The sequence below is a fragment of the Leptonychotes weddellii genome, chromosome 2, assembly GCF_054177405.1.
Source record: "Leptonychotes weddellii isolate Sample4059 chromosome 2, ASM5417740v2, whole genome shotgun sequence".
In the NCBI taxonomy this organism is placed as follows: Eukaryota; Metazoa; Chordata; class Mammalia; order Carnivora; family Phocidae; genus Leptonychotes; species Leptonychotes weddellii.
Genome location: NC_138370.1, coordinates 113025146 through 113039884, shown reverse-complemented (window position 1 = coordinate 113039884; position 14739 = coordinate 113025146). Strand labels below are relative to the sequence as shown.

General features: G+C 38.9%; 1 protein-coding gene across 3 annotated transcripts in view; it reads right to left on the bottom strand.

Moving 5' to 3' along the window:
- The window catches only part of LOC145720163 (protein FAM13A-like), a 166275-nt gene that overhangs the window by 123881 nt on the left and 27655 nt on the right, over window positions 1-14739 (bottom strand). For all 3 annotated transcript variants that reach the window (XM_081812180.1, XM_081812181.1, XM_081812179.1), the window contains exon 3: window positions 6971-7180. In XM_081812180.1, coding sequence (XP_081668306.1) covers window positions 6971-7180 — 210 coding nt within the window. The remainder of the gene's footprint in view (window positions 1-6970; window positions 7181-14739) is intronic.

Here is a 14739-nt window from a genome sequence, read left to right as displayed (position 1 = left end):
AAAGTTAGGACACAGAAAAGTAAAGAGACAAGTTTTAAGCTTGAAAGTAAAAACGTGGAGGGAATTGCACTAAATGGCTTGCCTTCTTATAAACAAGAAAACAAAGGGCAGAAGCATGGGTTGAGGAGGAACTGGGACATAAGCACAGCAAAGGAAGACTGCATTAAAAATGTGAACTGCAGGGCGCCTGGGTGGCACAGTTGGTTAAGCATCCAACTCTTGGTTTTGGCTCAGGTTGTGATCTTAGGGTCATGAGATCGAGCCCCACGTTGGGCTCTGCACTCAGGGTGGAGTCTGCTTCAGACTCTCTCTCCCTCTATCCCTTCCCCCCTCAGATAGATAGATAGATAAATAAATAATGCAGATTCCTACATCCCATCTCTATAGAGGACTATTTAATTGGCATGTGATAGGACTTGATCTCTGGGCTGCCACAGTTGAGAAGCACTGGCTTAACCTTTATTAAATATTCATTTATTTTTGTTCTAAGCGTTTGCATGGATAAACTATTTACACAATGAGCTCAGGAAGTACACACTACTACGATCTCCATTTAACAGTTAGGGAAACTAAGAGTGGTAGTTTTAAAATGTCCACAAAGCCTGACACTTCTCCCTTCAAAAGAGGGCACCAAATTCCCTTCCCCTTGAATACAAGCCAGATTACTGACTTATCTTCATGAATAGAATGTGGTACAGAAGATGCTATTTGTCTTCTGAGGCTCAGTCATTAAAAGGATAGCTTTCATCTCTCTCGAGTTGCTCATGCTGAGAAAAGCCAGCCAGCAGCCAACTGGAGAGACCTGTATAGAAGGGACCTGTGGCCTCTTGCCAAGAACCAGCACTGAATTGGAGCCATGTTAGTGAACCACCTTGGAAGCACATCTTCTAGCTCCAGTTAAGCCTTCAGATAATTGCAGCCCTTGACATTTCTTGATAACTTGACAGACCCTGAACCAGTACTGCCCAGCTAATCTACACCTAAATTCCAAACCCACAGAAACTGTGAAAGAAAATAAGTGTTTACCATAGTTTTAAGCCACTTCATTTTTTTTTTTAAGATTTTATTTATTTGTCAGAGAGAGACAGAGCACAAGCAAGGGGAACGGTAGGCAGAGGGAGAAGCAGGCTTCCTGCTGAGCAAGGAGCCCGATGTGGGACTTGATCCCAGGACCCTGGGATCATGACCTGAGCCGAAGGCAGACGCTTAACCGACTGAGCCCTCCAGGTATCCCTAAGCCACTACATTCTGGAGTAATTGTTATGTAGCAATAGATAGTTAATACACTGAGGCACAAAAAGGTTAAATAATTTGATCATATTAATGCAGCTAACAAATGGCAAATGGATTTTGAAACTAGCCAGAATGGATCCAGATCCTCTGCTCTAACCCACATGGTATCATCTCTTTCTTCAAAAATGAAGATTATCCTGCCTATACCTTATTAGAGCTGGTGCTGGGATGAAAAGAAATGATATAAATATCTGCTAGCTATTGAACTGAAAAGTCAGTAGTTATTTAGCATCTATTATTAACACTAAAAGGCATAAGTTCTTAAAGAGAATTTTAAAATAGAAACAAAAAACATAAATTATCTATACAAATTGAGAAAACACACCCCAGTAAAAAATTTCCCCACAGAAAATCATTTATTTTAAGCACTTTTTTTTTTTTTTAAAGATTTTATTTATTTGACAGCGAGAGAGGGAACACAAGCAGCGGGAGTGGGAAAGGGAGAAGCAGGCTTCCCAAGGAGCAGGAAGCCCGATGCGGGGGCTCGATCCCAGGACCCTGGGATCATGACCTGAGTCGAAGGCAGACGCTTAACGACTGAGCCACCCAGGCGCCCCGAAAATCATTTATTTTAAACTCATTTTGTTACTTCCAGCTATGCCAATCATTTAAGATTTCTAAGACAAAAACATCAATTCTGTAATTTCTCACCAATTTAATTAGTATCCACCATAGATTTTTGCTATTTTTTACCCATACATTCATTAAATTGTGATACATTTTTAAAAACACAGTGTTATGGACTAAATTTTGTCCATAAAAAATTCACAGGTTGAAGCCTTAACCCCCAATGTGACTCTCTTTGGAGATGGGGCCTTAATGGAAGGTAATTAAGGTTAGATGAGGCCATAAAGGTAGGACCCTAGTCCAATGCATTGGTGTCCTTATAAGAAAGGAAAAAGATACCGGGAGAGCTCAAACACAGAAAAGGCCATGTGAGAACACAGTGAGAAGGTACCATCTGCAAGCCAAGGAGAGAGGTCTTATCAGAAACCACCCCTGCCAGCACTTTGATCTTGGACTTCTAGCCTCCAGAACTATGAGAAAACAAATTTCTGTTGTTCAGATGAGTCGACATAGAGGACTATGAAATTCAAATCTTTAGCCTTCATCCCTTTCTCCTAAGCACTGACAGTCATTTTAGTCATCTATTTAAAATGAGCTCCTCTTCACGGCCTCATAATTACCTTCCCCTCGTGACTTCCATTATTTATATTAATGGACCAACTGTCAAGATGCCATATCAGGATCTCTCTTCCTTCTTCAATAGCAATAGCAGGATCTGAGAAAGATGACTAATAAAACCCCACAAAGAGATCATCAGACCCTACCAAGCTAATAGCATGTGAGCCTTTGGCTTAAGTCCCAGATTCACCTGAGAACAGGGAAAGGAGCATTAGTGAGCTGCAAAAGGTTCCTAGAAAGTTCATGACTGTGCTTCTTCCTTTCCTGACAAAAGATCAGGTCTGACAGCCTAAAGCATTTGAGTAAGTAAAGGCCCCACCCTAGGTACAGACTGAAAAGATATGAATTACTGTAGACAAAAAAACAGCAGTTGCCTCAGGTCTCCTCAAAGCACTAAATTAGCAGGGAGCTCTCCCTGGTGCTACTTCCACCTTATCTTAAAACGTTCTTCCTGATTTATTAGTTTCTATTCACAACAGTGTGACAAACTGGCCTTCTGGCAGCATGGCCCTCCCCGAACATATGGGCATCAGGGCTGGGCCACCACACTACTCCCCTCCCTAACCCACTGTTCTTCAAGTCACATAAACTCAAAACTGTAGGGTTATCTCTGACTCCTTTCTCACTCTCATTAACTACTGGCCACCCTGTAATGTTTGTTTTCTTTAAAATTCCATTACCAGTTTCTGTCGGGATGCTGAGAAAGTTCTGGAGATGGATAGTGGTGATGGCTGTACGAAAGTATGAAGTGCTTAATGCCACTGAGGTGTGTACTTAAAAATGGTTAAAATAGTCCATTTTATGTTACATATACTTTGCCACAATTTAAAAAAATTCCACTGCCAAGTATTTGTCAGATACAGGTCCTTAGGACCAAGACCTAGGTTTCTGTGGGTCTTCTAGAGGTTCTCCCTGCACCTTCCCATCCATCCATCTTACAGAGCACCGCTAAAAATACTGCTTCCATCCTAGGACCTCTTTCTTCAAAAATGGACTGTTTGTAGGTCAATATTAATTCCTTAACCTAACATTCAAAATGCTCTATCATCTAGTCTCAGCATACATTTATTTATTGTTCGTTTGTTTTGAAGAGAGCACGAGCATGTGCGGGGGGAGGGGCAGAGGGAAAGGGAGAGAGAGAATCTTATGCTGGCTTCCCGCCCAGCGCAGAGCCTGACTCAGGGCTTGGGGCTCTCAAGATGGAGATCCTCCATCCTGAGATCATGACCTGAGCCAAAATCAAGAGTTGGATGCTTAGCCCACTGAGCCACCCAGGTGCCCCTCAGCCTACTTTTTAAAGTTATTCCATTTGCTAATTTCCTGTAGCTATGCACAGCTCTGTTAGACACTTCTGTCTCACACTGACCGTGTTTTTGCTCATGCCCTTTTCCTTGCCTATATGATTTTCTTCTCCATCCAAAGTCATGTGCCCCATTTTACTTTTTCCACAAAGTGTTCTCTGACCACCATAATCCAGACTGATTTCCCTCTCTCCTTGTTACCACTGACTGGATGTCCTTACCACTCATTTGAAGTACTGTAGAATGTATACCATACACATTCTACCTCCTCAATTAAATCACACACTCCTTAAAGTCAGAATGTTTTATCTTTTATTTCTTGGTATCATCCTGTGTCTAAGTAGGAGGGGTTAGATAAATACTGATGGACTGATCCAATTCCATTTCATCAAGTAACAACAAAAAACATTCGTTGTGAGATGGACATAGTTGCATTTATATTACAGAAGATTTTCAATAGGGGACATTCAAATAAAGGAATTTCTAGTTAATCCTAAAAGAAATGAATGGTATCCTAAAATCTTTTTATTGCTTGCAATCCACATCTATGCCCAAAACATAACTGAGATTGTTAAAATAAAAAAGTGGATATGTTATTGGCCCACCTAGGTAAGGATAAGAGATCAAAAATCATGAAATACTGCCAAGCTGAGACAATTATACTGGAAACCTCAGTCAAGAAAGGCAAGTTGTTGCAGTCAGAGGTAAGTTTAACAAGACCACGGGAAAGGATGATCACACAAGTCCTTTAGAGTCTCTCTTAAATATGAACTGTCTAAACCAGGGCTGTGCCTCAAGCAAAAAGTTCTGGCAGACATCAACTTTAGATGGAAGTTTTTGATAAATACCTGGTATGCAGAAATATTGGTATGCGAACTAAAGATACAATCTCAGAACTTCAGACACCAGTCAAGTCTAAAATTGATAATCTGTTATACAAGAGAAAGAATCTAAATGGTGTTCTTCACACAGAGGGTCATTGTTGATCTGCATGATCAAAGGATGATCTAGAACTGCAGGAATGCTTACAGGCAACAGACTGTCCTCAGTGGAAGTTTTGGTTGAATGTCTGAAAAAATACTTAGTTGAGGCTCTACAGTTCTATCCCATAAAGCATGGAAGAGAGGATCCTGATGTGAAAAATTATGAAATACCCTGCTTTTTACACAGGATAGAATTTGAAGGCCCTTAATATTTTTTTTTAAAAAAAGAAATCTGGCATGGGATTGTGACAGAATATAAAAGCTATTTAATCGGTTATTATGAGGACTGAAATATAAAAGTAGGGTAACCTTTTTTATCAAAACACTTTTATTACATACTTATTGCATTTTAATGTCCAAGTGTAACATCTGCCTTTAGTGAGTCTGTAAAGAGCCTTGCCACTTCCAGCTTTCGAGCGACCAGCTGAGCGTGTACCCTCCACTCTAAGAGTACCACATACAGCATAAACCAAGAGAAACACCATAGCTCTTTTCTACCTGAATTATTAAAGAGAAATTTATTTTCAAGAGGCTGTACTATCTGATAACTAAAAGCATACTTTATTTCCTTCCGTCACTTAGCAGCTTACAACTAGTAGGTACTTCCATTAATAGCTCCTTTATTGAACATCTCAGATCTAGCCCTAAAGGTTTTTAGGAAGTGAGAGACTACTACTACTATGGCAAAAGTCAGTATCTCCGCCCCATTTAGAATTTGTTATTTGTGCATAATCACACAACCCCTTAGGTTGGGTATATAACCAGCTTTACTTTTAGAATGATACCACTTGCTTTTTATGATGCAAATCAGTTTTTCTGGCTACCAGGGAGAAAGGTCATGAATGAGAAGATAATTTACAAAGAAGAGCTAAAGTATAACGAAATATTACTATAATGTAACAAAAATAATAAAACAGTGCATTCCCTTTATCAAATGAAAGCTATTCTAAGAAACCTGATAAAACCTTTTAAAATTCACAAGTATTCACAAATAATATAGTATCATTAATATTAGTATCTTAAAATTAAGATAATATTAATAATAAAGATTCTTAGTAATACTAAGTATTTGATTACTAAATATTTTGTATGAAGGACATATTTAAATCTTCAACTAGCTTTTGTAGCAATTATTTTAAAATGATTTTCAGAAATTTATCTTAAAATTTAACATCTCCGTGACAAGGATAAAATAATATTCTTAGAAGAATCAGTTAAGGAGCAATGGCTACCTCCTTCAGATCCTCATACATATAAACATGAAAAAGTTCAGTTTCGAATGAACAAGCCTCAAATAGGTCACTCACTATCACTTACTGATACGGAAATCTTTATTAAAAGCACTTAGATCACCCGAACAAATGGTTCTGCAACTTTTGCTTTCATATTTGATCACTATTTTTCAGTAGACTACAACATACAACATGGCTTTCTCACTTACCCATTCTTTAGCATACTTACTACATGTGAATAATTACACCACTGCTTTAAAGAAATGTGGTTTTAAGCAACATCCTTTTTAACCTGGCAATTAGCACTCTTAAAAATATATGTTCTCTTTTTCACTCTAACGTGGCACAAATCAGGAAAGAAATGGCTTTTCAAGACTAAATCATTTTTCTTACTATATTTGAGAGGGAGAACTAAATAATGATGCCTGTAATTACTACCTTTAAATTTGAAGTTTCTTCATTCAAAATCACTTCATAATGCAATCAAAAACCAATTTTCCTCCAGTTGTGTAAAATGAACACAATTATTTTAGGGCTCAGTCTTGCTTGTGAGAGAAAGACAGCAGACCACTGACCATTCAGTCTCAAAAGGTCACTAACCAAATACAATTTAATTAATTAATACTTCCTACATAGAATTTAATGCCTTATTCTCACTCCTTCTAGGACAGCCACTAGTCAGAAAAGAATTTCTCTGGCCCACAAATATTAGGGCTTTTCAATATTAAGTATTCATCTGCCAACAGTCTCAGAAATTACACTTAATAGTGGTATTTCATAACCAGTTTAGTATTATTTTAGGGTAGATAATGGGGCCCTAGAGTAACTAAAATAGAAAGATGGTGGTGATGGAGAGACCACTAATATTTAAAAGCTTAGCTTAATATTTAAAATTGAGGTGTTTAATATGTAAAGGCTTACTTTTAGCTGAAAAATAAAACTGGTTGAAGTGCTAGAAGGATTTAACCGCACTAACCCCGAAAGAGCTGAACGAATCGAGGGTGCAATGTGGAGGTGACCACGCTCTCCGGCAGCTCCCTCAGGAACAGCTTCAACAGACTGGCTGCTGAGCAGACGTCCCCGTCTCTCCCAAGCTCCACCGGGGCTCCACTCTCGAACTTGCATCGGAGCTGTTCCACCACCTTCACGTTGCCATTCACCCTAAAAAGGCCTTCCTGGGTGAGTCCTGGAGCAGGGGGAGCAGACATGCAGAAAATAAATGGAGGTCTCTCACAGACACTAACTCTAGAGAACAGTAACCACAAAATAAATAAATCTCACTACAGGATTTTCTAAAGGATTATCCAGTTCTGGAAAATTCACATTTTGCAAAAACGTTTTCCTACAGTAATCAATTTTCACACCTACTATGTATCAACTAAAAATATCATACAGGATTGTTCTAAAAGCTGACCTCTAAGAATAAGGTTAGGACACATATAAACATAGAACAGATTCTTCTACAGAAAACTGCATTCATATAATCTGCAGTACATTACAGGAAACTTACCCTGGGCTCCAACAGCAGCTTAGCATTTTGAAAACTATTTAAAAGAAAAACTAATAGGTATGTAAGGAACTTCTTAACTGTATGTGATTATCTTTGTAATAATTAAGAAATATTCTTTAGTAATCACTGAATTCCAAGGATAAGACTCTATGAGATTAAAAAAGTAGCATAATACAAGTTCGTTGCCTTCAGCCAGTTGACAGGGGATATTACTGTTGGCTGGGGTCAGCACAGAAGGCTCCTTAAAGGTGCCTTTGGGTGCTCTGCACCATCTCTGACTAAAGCATAGGGAAGATGGGAAGACTAGGGCTGATGAACTGTGAAGTTAACGCAGTTTAAGCTTCAGGGCCCCGTCATTTATTTAGGCCCTTTCCAATGCTTGTCCCTAATTCTTATTCTTAATTTTGTATTCTTTTTCTTGAAAAGGGCCACCAAAGGGTTAAGCAGCAGGACACATAAAACCCTGATTTATCCCCAACAAAGAGGAACAAATATATGAATTGAGAGGCAGAGACAAGGCAGCATAAAGGAAGATAAACACATGGAAATGTGGAGTGTTTAGGTCAAAAAGCCATGGGGTAATAAAATGGAAGAAATGGGATAGGGCCACAAATGGCAAGTTCAACAGTGAAGATCTGGGGTGCCCAGCTGGCTCAGACTGTAGAGCATGCAACTCTTGATCTCAGGGTCATGAATTTGAGCCCCACGTTGAGCGTAGAGCTTACTTAAAAACAAAAAGGGAAGACTTTATCATGGGAGCATTAAGGGGTAGGGGGAACACAATATAATCAAGCATTAAGAAGATCTTGCTAGCTGAGAAGAGAATGGAGAGGGCAGAAAGCCTGCCTTAGGGAACCACATTCTACCCTAAGATAGTAAGACAGAGATTCCAGTGGGAAGGGTGAAAAAGGAGAGAAAAAAAGATGATTGGGTAATTTAGTACAAAAAGGAAGTAAGGAAGAAGAGTTGAAAGGTAATTTTAAGGTTTAAAAACTAGTAAGGTTTAAAAACCAGGAATTCAGGAAAAAGCACTGTTAAAGGATAAGGTGAAGTGGGGATGAGCGATGGTAGCGGTTTAGGGGAAAGGTAATGATTTCCAGCTGGGTTCAAGGAGACAGAACACCATGTAAGAAAGCCAGTCAGCTTGTGGAGGCATGCTGAAGGTACAAGGAACAATCTTTCTAGTAAAAAGCAACCCAAGGACTCAACCAGCCACTATTCTTTTGAGAGCCTAATGGTGAAATTCAGCAATGATACAGGCATTGAAGTCCATGAGAATTATTTAGATGGGGGGGGTTGTTTGTTTATATCAGCTTTTGCTTCTTTCTCTTACCTGCTAATTGTATCGCTCTTTCTAAAGATAAAGAAGCTAATTTCATTTTAATTTGTAATTTGATAAAACATTTTATGAACCCTTCAATTCAATAAATATGTAATAAGTACTTGGCACTGTGTTAAGGAACTTAAAAAAAAAATTCAAACACTACCATTATCCTTATGGAGTTTGTAGACTGATAAGATGTTTGCATATAAACTTTGGATGTGAAGAACATGAATATCAAAAGTTGACAAGAATTTTAGCTCCAATTTTGATAAAAGTTTGTGAAACCAGAGAGGGTATTAAAAGTATTTCACCAACCATTGTGACCAGGGCACCACGTAATCAGAGGAGATGAGTTAGCATGTGTGGTAGGCAGTTTCTCAAATGGCCCTAATGATGCCCATCTCCTGGTATCCACACTCATGTGTAATCCCTTCCCCTCGCATGTGATCTGGATCTAGTGCCTTGCTTCTAACCAGGAGAATATAATAAAATTACGTGATTAGGTTCTAATCTTGCTTTTGAGATTAGACTATACAAGATTGATGTTCATCTTACTTGTTTGTTTCTCTCTGGCTTTGCAGGCTTGCTCACTCTGATGAATCAGCTGCTTTTTATTTGGTTAGCTATCTTATGAGAGGTCCACGTGGCAAGGAATGGAGGGTGGTTTCTGGAACACCAGCCAGTGAGTAACTGAGACCCTCAGGTCAACAGCCCACAAGGAACTGAATCCTGCTAACAACCACGTGAATGAGCTTGGAAGTGAACCTTCCCCCAGTCAAGTATTGTTATGACTGCAGCCTTATAGGAGACCCTAAGATAGAAGATACAACTAGACTGTGCCCAGATTCCTGACCCACAGAAACTATGAGATAATAAACACTGTTGTTTTAAACTACTATGTTTTGTGGGGCGCCTGGGTGGCTCAGTCGTTAAGCGTCTGCCTTTGGCTCAGGTCATGGTCCTAGGGGTCCTGGGATTGAGCCCCGCATCGGGCTCCCTGCTCCGCGGGAAGCCTGCTTCTCCCTCTCCCACTCCCCCTGCTTGTATCTCCTCTCTCGCTGTGTCTCTCTGTCAAATAAATAAATAAAATCTTTAAAAAAAAATAAATAAATAAACTACTATGTTTTGGGGTAATCTGTTACACAGCAACAAATATGATGCCATTCCCTTTAATACTGCAGAATCTGTTATTGAGAGACTTCCCGTTTAACTCATTTTTAAAGCTTTCAAGGTCTATTTCCTTCATTCTACAAGCTTTATCTGTAACTTCAGAAATGTGTACTGCCTTCAACAGACAGCACCCAAAAAAGAGCACCCATCTCTGGTCAAGGCCCAAATCATGAAAATTTAGAATTCTGCATCTCAGTCCTATATCTACCCAGCTCCTGAGCCTGTTTTTGGCCAGCAAACGCCTCTTGGACCTGATTTCACAGTGTTTTTCTAGCTTTGACCTTAGGTTTTCTTTTCCAACTAGGCTTTTTGACCCTTCCCTCAAATAAATATTTCCAGTTATTCCAAAATAACTACCCAGCTCTAAGAACTGGCTTTGGTCCTTCAAGGTCCCTGATCCCACTGCCCTTTATTGGCAGAGAGATAAGATATAAATGGGAGTCATTGAGGTTCATGCTTCTTCTCGACTATTTTTTCTGCCCCTATTCCATTTATTTGTTTAACTCTCTTCCCTCAAAAATATCTCTCACCCAAACAATTCTTATAATACCCAGTGATTTTCAACTAGGGGCAATGTCCCCCTGGCTCTATTATACTTTGGGGGAAAAAAAAACCCATACAATTTTTTAAAGCCCCTTACAAATTTATAATATATTCAATACCCATATGAGGCTTACCAGACTATGTCATCTCTCAATTTCCCTACTCCAAATTCTTAGGAAAAAGAAATGTTCACAGGAAGGAGATGCTTAGAAGGCTTTGTGAAGTTATTCTCATATATTTCCGAGATTCTCCTATATTTGACTTCAGGAGGTACAGGTTAATCAACACAAAACAGCAACTTAATAATTGGTTTAAAAATGAAAAAATTATATAAATGAAATAACATCTACCCCATTGACAGTCACTTTCCTGTACAATTGAGATATTTATTTCAAAACAGTATGAATACATCGTTAGAAACTGAAAATGCCAGAAGTCAGAATTGGCATTTCTGGCACACTGGCCCAGAAAGTAGGACAATAAATGAGCATATTCTGACACCTGGTGGTAAGTGGAGAGTTCTACGCTATTTAAAATGGTATATTCCCATAGGATCTTCACACTAAAGAGAAGGAATCCAGTAACACTGTCAGCAAGATTAGTTATTTTTAAACAGTATAAAGATGATCTAGCTTATAACTTGTAAGATTTTCCTTCAAATGGGAAAAATTACATATTTTTCCTTTTTTTTTCTTTTTAGGAAAATAAGTTCAAAGTCTTTTCAAAGGACCTTCATATTGACCTTAACAAACCCTTTCTGTCCTAAAATTCTTTCATAACGAAGAGTTTTCCCTCAAGTTGTTAAGGGTCTACATGCACTGTGATCATTCTTTAATATTTAATGTAACTACCTAGGGTTAAATAATATGACCAATCATCCCTACCTCTGATACCTGACAGAGGGCCTACTGGATTGTGCATAGTAGGTGCACAATAAGGAGGCGCACAATACCTGTTGACTGAAAAAAATACAAAATAATTAATGAAGCTAATTGAAGCATCTTGCCCACAAACTTCATTCCACCCTTCAGACTTACACAAAGTTTTTGGTTGATTAACATGATAGTTTCAGACATAGTAAGGAACTTCTCGTTGTCTCCACAGTAATTAACTACACAGCCTTTCAAAATATAGGATAGGTGCCCTACCCACCTTAACTTCCTAAGCCAAGATTCTGATTCCGTGGGTCTGAAATATCACCAATGGATGGGTATTCTGAAAAGATTCCACTAGTGATTCTATTTTACATCTCTAGTTAAGGAGGACTGATTTAGCCCCTGAAAATATTTAGTCCGCATTACCTGAATATACCCGACTAAACTGTAAGTATGGGTAAGAAGAGACAGAAGAAAACCAATACCTAATTCAGATTTTGCCAAAAAGTTCATAGAGTGATGCTGTGAATTTAACTGGTTCAACTCCTACAGAGTTGATTACAAATGCACATATCCTTGACCCAGGGCTACAGATACACCCACAGTGCTTGAAATGAACCGCGTGAACGATTGGTCACTGAATCATTGCTTACAGATTGCAAAAGACTACATACAATTCAGTATTCACCAGCATGTGACTGCTTAAAGAAATGATACATGTATATAGTCAGTGTGTAAGGGAAAAAAGAATCACATGAGTAAAGCTTTTTATGCAATATGGAAAGGTCTCCACAATATACTGCTAAATGACTTTTTGAAAAGATTCGTAACTGTGAAATGCTGTATTTATATTCAAGGGGAAAAAAGAACATATGCATATATGATTATATATATTCATAAATTATCTTGGTAAGACTATATCAGACACTGGTAAAGTAATGTTTTGGGAGGGGAAATGAATAATCAGGGGACAGGTTTTGGAGGGAGAGATTTTTCAGTGCATATCCAGTATTTTGCACCACATAAAGATACTAACTAGTCAATAATTTTTTTTTTTTAAAGATTTTATTTACTTATTTGACAGAGAGAGGGAGAGACAGCGAGAGAGGGAACACAAGTAGGGGGAGTGGGAGAGGGAGAAGCAGGCTTCCCGCCGAGCAGGGAGCTCGAAGTGGGGCTCAATCCCAGGATCATGACCTGAGCCGAAGGCAGACGCTTTAACGACTGAGCCACCCAGGCACCCCTAATTTTTTAAAACTTAAAAATGAAAATGATTTTACATAAGAGTAACCCCAAGAGGCTATTACTCAGTCATTATTAAGTAAAAGATCAGAACACTGACTATACCAAAACCAAAATATTTTAGGTAGTCACACTTTGGTATCCAAATGAATACTACTGAACAACCCTATTTAAGAGGTTAAATGAATTACCTAGAGATCCATTTATATCTAAATCAGCAGGATACAGTTTTACTCAATACTGAGTGTTTTTGAGTCCTTCAAAGCTCTAACAATTTGATATGGCTTCAAGATCCTATAGGCCAGGGCGCCTGGGTGGCTCAGTTGGTTAAGCGTCTGCCTTCGGCTCAGGTCATGATCCCAGGGTCCTGGGATCGAGTCCCACATCGGGCTCCCTGCTCCTTGGGAGCCTGCTTCTCCCTCTGCCTTTCTCTCTCGCTCTGTCTCTCATGAATAAATAAATAAAATCTTTAAAAAAAAAAAAAGATCCTATAGGCCAGCGTCCCATCTTCCTGCCATTCTGTATACTACACCTTTTTTGTTTAACCTGTTTAATGTATTTGAATAAACCCAGAGCTATTCTCTAAGAATCTTACCTGTCTGCAGCTTATCATCCTCTAAACATACGGGGACATCTCCTATGCAGTAAGAGTGCAAGACTGGCTCTTCAGTTTTCAGAACAAAATATCATTTTGTCATCTACATACCTAGGAACCTGAGCAAATAGTTGCTTTTTCAGTTAACACAAGACACCTGACCTTCTGAGGGCTGAACTACGTGCCATACCCTTCCTGTCACAAGCTGACTCACATTCCTACAGAGTAACAGATGCACTGTGCTTCTCACGTATTTCCAATAAAGGATTGTTCTTAGTGGGGGGTGGGGGGGAATGGACTCGTAATCATGGGACGATAAGGAAACAAACTGCACAAAGTACAGAATGCCTCTGAAGTCTCAAGTTTTCCCTTTAAAAATTCCTAATTTTAAACCCTATTCTGCAATGAGTCTTTTGTGTAGAAATGTTGTTTCCCTATAGAAAACAATGAAAATTCCAAGCTTTTCCCTCACAAGATTTCCTTCCCAAACCTGCTAAAGCTTACTGATACTTATTATGTAGTTTGGGGTTTTCCTATCATATTACCCTAGTTTGAACAACATGAATATAGGGGATATGGAAGAATTTTCTCTCTACTTATCCAGGTTTTTAAGTCCCATTTTAATTAAAATCATTAAAAAAAAGCTGTAAGATAGCTCTCAGTAACAGAGAGATTTATCTTTTTATCACTCAATGAACTATGTTATTCTCCAATTGTTTTACATGTTTAATTGTATCACTTCAAAAGCAAATGACCCCCATAATAGGCTATATACCATACTTTTTTTTCTTTGGTATCCCTACTGAGTTTATGAAAGCAATCAAGGCATCCAGTAAGTTCAGGATTGAACTCAGCTGAAAAAGATAACCCAAAAGTGTTCTGTTACACTAAACATTATTCTCAGTTGGAATTTAATGAATCAAGAGAAGTCACTATTATTAGAACATGTATTTTATTTTTAAGATTTATTTGAGAGAGAGAGTGCACACACACACATGCATGAGCAGGGAGAACGGCAGAGAGGGAGAGGGAGAAGCAGGCTCCCCGCTGAGCAAGGAGCCCAATTCAGGACTCGATCCCAGGACCCTGGGATCATGACCTGAGCCCAAGGCAGACGCTTAACCAACTGAGCCACCCAGGCACCCCGGAACAGTGTATTTTAGAACTCAAATCTAGGAATCATTCCAAACCAGAAATTTCAGTGATTAAATTGATTGGTCCATGGTAAATTGAACAGTAGCGTCAAAATAATATTATGCAGTAATACTGCTCTTAATGTCCTTTTTATTTTTTTTTTTAAAGAATTTTTTTTTTAAAGATTTTATTTATTTATTTATTTGATAGAGAGAATGAGAGAGAGAGAGCATGAGATGGGGGAAGGTCAGAGGGAGAAGCAGACTCCCCGCCGAGCAGAGAGCCCGATGCGGGACTCGATCCCGGGACTCCAGGATCATGACCTGAGCCGAAGGCAGTCGCTTAACCGACT